General features: G+C 45.2%; 1 protein-coding gene across 1 annotated transcript in view; it reads left to right on the forward strand.

Moving 5' to 3' along the window:
• LOC119390410 (uncharacterized) overlaps window positions 1-4,059 on the forward strand; it is a 53,550-nt gene extending 49,491 nt beyond the window's left edge. The window contains exons 2-3 of the mRNA XM_037658023.2: window positions 1,590-1,864; window positions 3,118-4,059. Of these exons, the coding sequence (XP_037513951.1) occupies window positions 1,590-1,864; window positions 3,118-3,352 (510 nt within the window). The 3' untranslated portion in view covers window positions 3,353-4,059. The remainder of the gene's footprint in view (window positions 1-1,589; window positions 1,865-3,117) is intronic.
• Window positions 4,060-4,531: the final 472 nt, after the last annotated feature.

Consider the following 4,531-nt stretch of genomic DNA (forward strand, 5'->3'; position numbering starts at 1 on the left):
TTATTATTATTATTATTATTATTATTATTATTATTGTTATTATTATTATTATTTACACGTGACATGTAATGGCGTGGTATAAGGCACACGTAAATGTTAACTGCTAGGCATGTTTTACTTACGGAATACCTTTTTCTGACTGTTCTCTAATATTTTATATTTTGCGTTCGTTTCTTTTATTACGTGTGAGAGACGAAGCAAAATTCGTTGCTGGGCTAGTTGGTTCCTAGTTTTACATACTAAACAGCGCGAACTCAACGCAGGACAGAAAAAGAACACTGATGTCCCGTGTAATCGCTTGTCCTGTGCATGAGTGTTATTTCTCTGTGTTTAATCTGCGCTATCCGATAGTTAACATTATGTTAGCCTGTGAACAGCCTCACATCCCCTTCTCCCACATTATGCAATGGATCCGATGACTGAAGGTGGCCAGAAATAAATTAGGATGAAGTAAATATTCGCACGGATTTTCATCTTCGTGAGAGACTCGACGCGCGATTCAATGTTACGTGTCCGCGCCATTGCTTGACATCGACATGAAGAAGGCCAAAACTCATTCACTCTTTGCACTCTATGCGCAAGACCGATGCAAAAACAACCTGGAATTTAAATGTGAGTGAGGAAAAATGTAGACGTTGCTCTTTTACCAGAGAATAAACCAGAGGTACGCGCGCTCAATGACCCGTAAACAATCTTGCGTCCTTGAAAATTCAGGTCCTATTCACAAAGCTTGCTTACTGAAGGGAATTTTCGAAGAACATAAACGATCCGATATTGACAGCGAACATGCTATTTTGAAAGGCCACTGACCGATCAACAAAACTTCGTATGAACAAACACCTGTCTGAATTTAACACTAGGTGCATCGACGCCGAGTAAGCGTTAAGAACTCAAGTAAAAGCCGTCAGGGTATTGTGGAGAATCACTACATCATATTCACCGCTTCTATGTTTTAAGCGCTCCTCTTCGATAACTATAACTAACTTCCTCTTTAGCAAAACATGCAAGTACAGCGGTCCCTTCTGTACGTAAAAGTTGCCGCTTCCCGCTGACACTTACGTCTTCGTGTACCTTTGGCTTCCGTGTTTTCGTGCTTCGCACCGGTGGTTACATCGAAGGTGCCGTTTCTGTGCTAGTGGTTATTGTTGTAACTTTTTTTATTATTCGTTGCTAAGCTTCCGATGCACAGGAATCCTGGCTTGTTTTTCTTTCCCGATTGGTGAGTTATCGCTCGTTGAATGTTTCCTCTCCGTGGGAAGGGCTTTCTGTTGGTCCACCTGTTATTTACACAGTACTACGCAGAAGGATGGCACATGGCATCGACCAAGTACTGTGTAGCACCGCATTCCTGCGTTATATAACTTTTTTTCTTCTGAAAACACCATTGTAACGGGGAACTGTCTTGGTAATCATCACCCTTAAAATGTTCGGTGTTCCTCTCTCGGATTCGCCAGTGAACTCTGCTTTCAATACTAATGTGTCAAACTGCATAATTATATCGTATCCTTGCTTGCGAGAAATTCCAGACTTTCCTTGTAACCACAGGCACCATATCATATCTTATATTCCTACCCACTGCCTTTCCACAGGGTGCCCGGTGCGACGAATCCGGCGGTGGCCTTGGCCCTTCCGTGACGTCCAAGGGCGCCGGCAGACTGGACAAGGTGGGCGGCCGCCATCACTTGGACAGGCTTAATGGCGGAGAACTGTTGCGATCGCTGGTGCTGCCGTACGTGCTGCGTGGCCTGCCATATTCACCCGACTACGTGTCCCGCCGGAGCACGGACAAGACAGGCAGCGGCGAGCATATGCGCATGGCGGGGGCTTTTCTGCCCGGCTCTTTGCCGGCCAAAAGGCAAGCACCGTGCGTACGACAATGCATCCTCATTATTTTTGTTCCTTGCTTTCTCCATGTAATTGCCTCTGGTAAAATCATTTCAGCAAAAAACAGAGTGGAACAAGAACAGTCGTATGAGTTGTAGTTGTGTTTTGTTTTTCTCGCATTCACTGAGGGTGACATTGCCAGCAAATGAATGAATCTCCGATAGCGATCCTTCACGCAGCTGTAGGGATGCTGCCGGCCTTTTAAAAGTTCAGGATTGACTGTTGCTCTGGTTTCTTACCAGTGTACCAGGGGCATTTTTTTTTCCGGTCACACTGAATGGCCTTAAATTGTTGTGTAAGCCCCAGTGACGTGATGTGTCTGTTCATTTTGAGACCACGATATGGCCATGCTGACATGGCAACTTTTGTGCGACCACTGACCCACATGTTTCGAAGCTGCTGGATTACGTGGCGTTCGCGAGGCACTAACGCTAGGAATATATTCCGCCAAACTTCTGTCCTTCTGAAAACTTTCTTTTCACATCCATAGCAAGATGTTCGCCATATATTCACCAAATACTTCGTTAAAAGTGCTCCCAAGCTTGAGACACAATTTGGTATAAACTCTCTGGTTGAAATTTGATTCGATAACGTCACTCGAGTAATGTCCAATAGAATCTACAATGAATCCAAAAATTTGGTTGGTAGACACATCTCAGCAACTTAGGAGAGTCCGCACGCACATCACTTCTAGGTTATATGTGCAAGGTGGGTTTAGTACACATTTTGTTTATTAAATGCTGAGTGCCACAGAAAGAAGCAGAAGTTTTTTGTAAATAAGTATATGCTGTGAATTTTGGCTAAGGAGACGGTGGCTTCAGGACCGGCAGAAGTAAACTCTAAGGTGATTTTGCACAGCACTTTATCACTCTAGCAGAGTATTAAGCTCGGCGAGTTGGTGCATAGCTTAACAAAAGACTTGTGGCGTAAACTAGGATCTAAGAAAATAAGTAAGGAAGGCAGGACAGGACTCTAGAGGAACTGGCCTCCTATCCTGTTTTCCTCTTGTTTTTTTTTTCTTGGTTCTCAGTTTGCGTCACATGTCTTTCGTTAAAGCTTCGTCATTTTCTTCTGAGGAGAGTCGAGAGCAGCCCCACGGGCAGCGAGCAGTTCTCGCAGACGCTTCAGAAGGGCTGCGCCATAGCGCGTGGGCAAAAGCCGCTCGAGTTATGCATTCATGCTGCAGAAATTGACGCTTTGCACCCATTTCCCCAATGCACTCGTCCTTTGCAGGTTCGACTCGCTAAGCGGACTGACGTTCGGCGGTGATCAGGCAGGCATGCACAAGCGCGGCTACGGCCACGGCGAGTTCGACGAGATTGACAACGCCGGCTGGCCGGGATTCTACAAGCGAAACTTCGACGAGATCGACAGGAGCGACTTTGGGGGCTTCTACAAGAGAAATTTTGACGAAATCGACAGGACCGGTTTCGAAGGCTTCTACAAGCGCTCTACTTCTCGGGAGTAAATTAGAACTCTCTACATTTCCTCCCTATACCACCAGTCCTGCGTTTCTTCCAACCACCGCTCTTCGTTCCCCTTGAGCGGCAGCTTTCGTGCTCCTTTGCATTTCGTGAAGTCATTACGAGCTGCTAAAGGTGGCAGCTTCGGTGATTCTTGTTGAAGTCCGGGCGAATAAAAGTTGAGAGGCCCTACTCCGCGGAATGATGCCACTGAGTTACCAGCTGTGTTGCGCGTTTTGATGATATCGTTTCCAGAGGGGTATTTTCCTTGCTCGTTTTCTCCCAACTGAATAACCCAGTGCTAATGGTCTTGCTGTAAGAAGGAAAAAGCAGTCTTTCATGTTTGCTCTTTCGAGCACCCGGCGCACTCGCCCATCTCGACGAAGAAACCTAATGAAATTGCCCCCTTATGTACGGGTTACATCGAGAGCTCTTCGTCATTCGGATACGGCATGTGGGTCCACAAACTTCTCTGATAGATGACAAATAATGCATGTGATTTAGTGAAATGATAGCAGCCGTGAAAACAAAAGCAAAACTTACCTATATTTTGGCCGGGGGCAAGAAGGGGGGAGTGCGGATTGTGAATAATTGTGTGCATCTCCTCCAATGACTTGCAGGCATTACCTTTTGTCTCAAGGAAGGCGATCATGTAATGAATGTTCACATTTCCTTTTTCTCGACGTTCTCTACGTTGTCATTATGTAAATAAACATATGTTGAGGTTTATTTCTCCTCTGGTGTCATCAATAAACTACCATGGGGAAAGAGAGTTGACAAATACATTCTGTACCTCATATCTTTTTACTCAGCAACAGAAGCACAAATAAAATTAAACAAGACAACGATGAGGGTATTGCTGCGGCAATTCAGCCACCCCGCAAGGACGCAACCAATCAAAGAGCTCATTCCAAAGAAACTGGTGACTATCCTGCAACACAAATGTAGAATACACTTTACGGGGTTCGCAGCGCCCATTTATGATGAGTGCAGATGACCTCGCATGTGTACGCTACGAGCAATGTCAAAATGACACTGCAATCAACTCTCCCAAGCTTCAACCCTTGCTCGAAACAGATTCAGTGGACTTTCATCTTTTTTTTTTAAAAGAAGTCCCCATGTAGCAACATAGATGGAATGTTCACCTGCACCGATCACTTCAGTTCATGGCTCAGAAAAAAATA

The sequence above is a fragment of the Rhipicephalus sanguineus genome, chromosome 4 (genome assembly GCF_013339695.2).
Source record: "Rhipicephalus sanguineus isolate Rsan-2018 chromosome 4, BIME_Rsan_1.4, whole genome shotgun sequence".
NCBI classification, from domain to species: domain Eukaryota; kingdom Metazoa; phylum Arthropoda; class Arachnida; order Ixodida; family Ixodidae; genus Rhipicephalus; species Rhipicephalus sanguineus.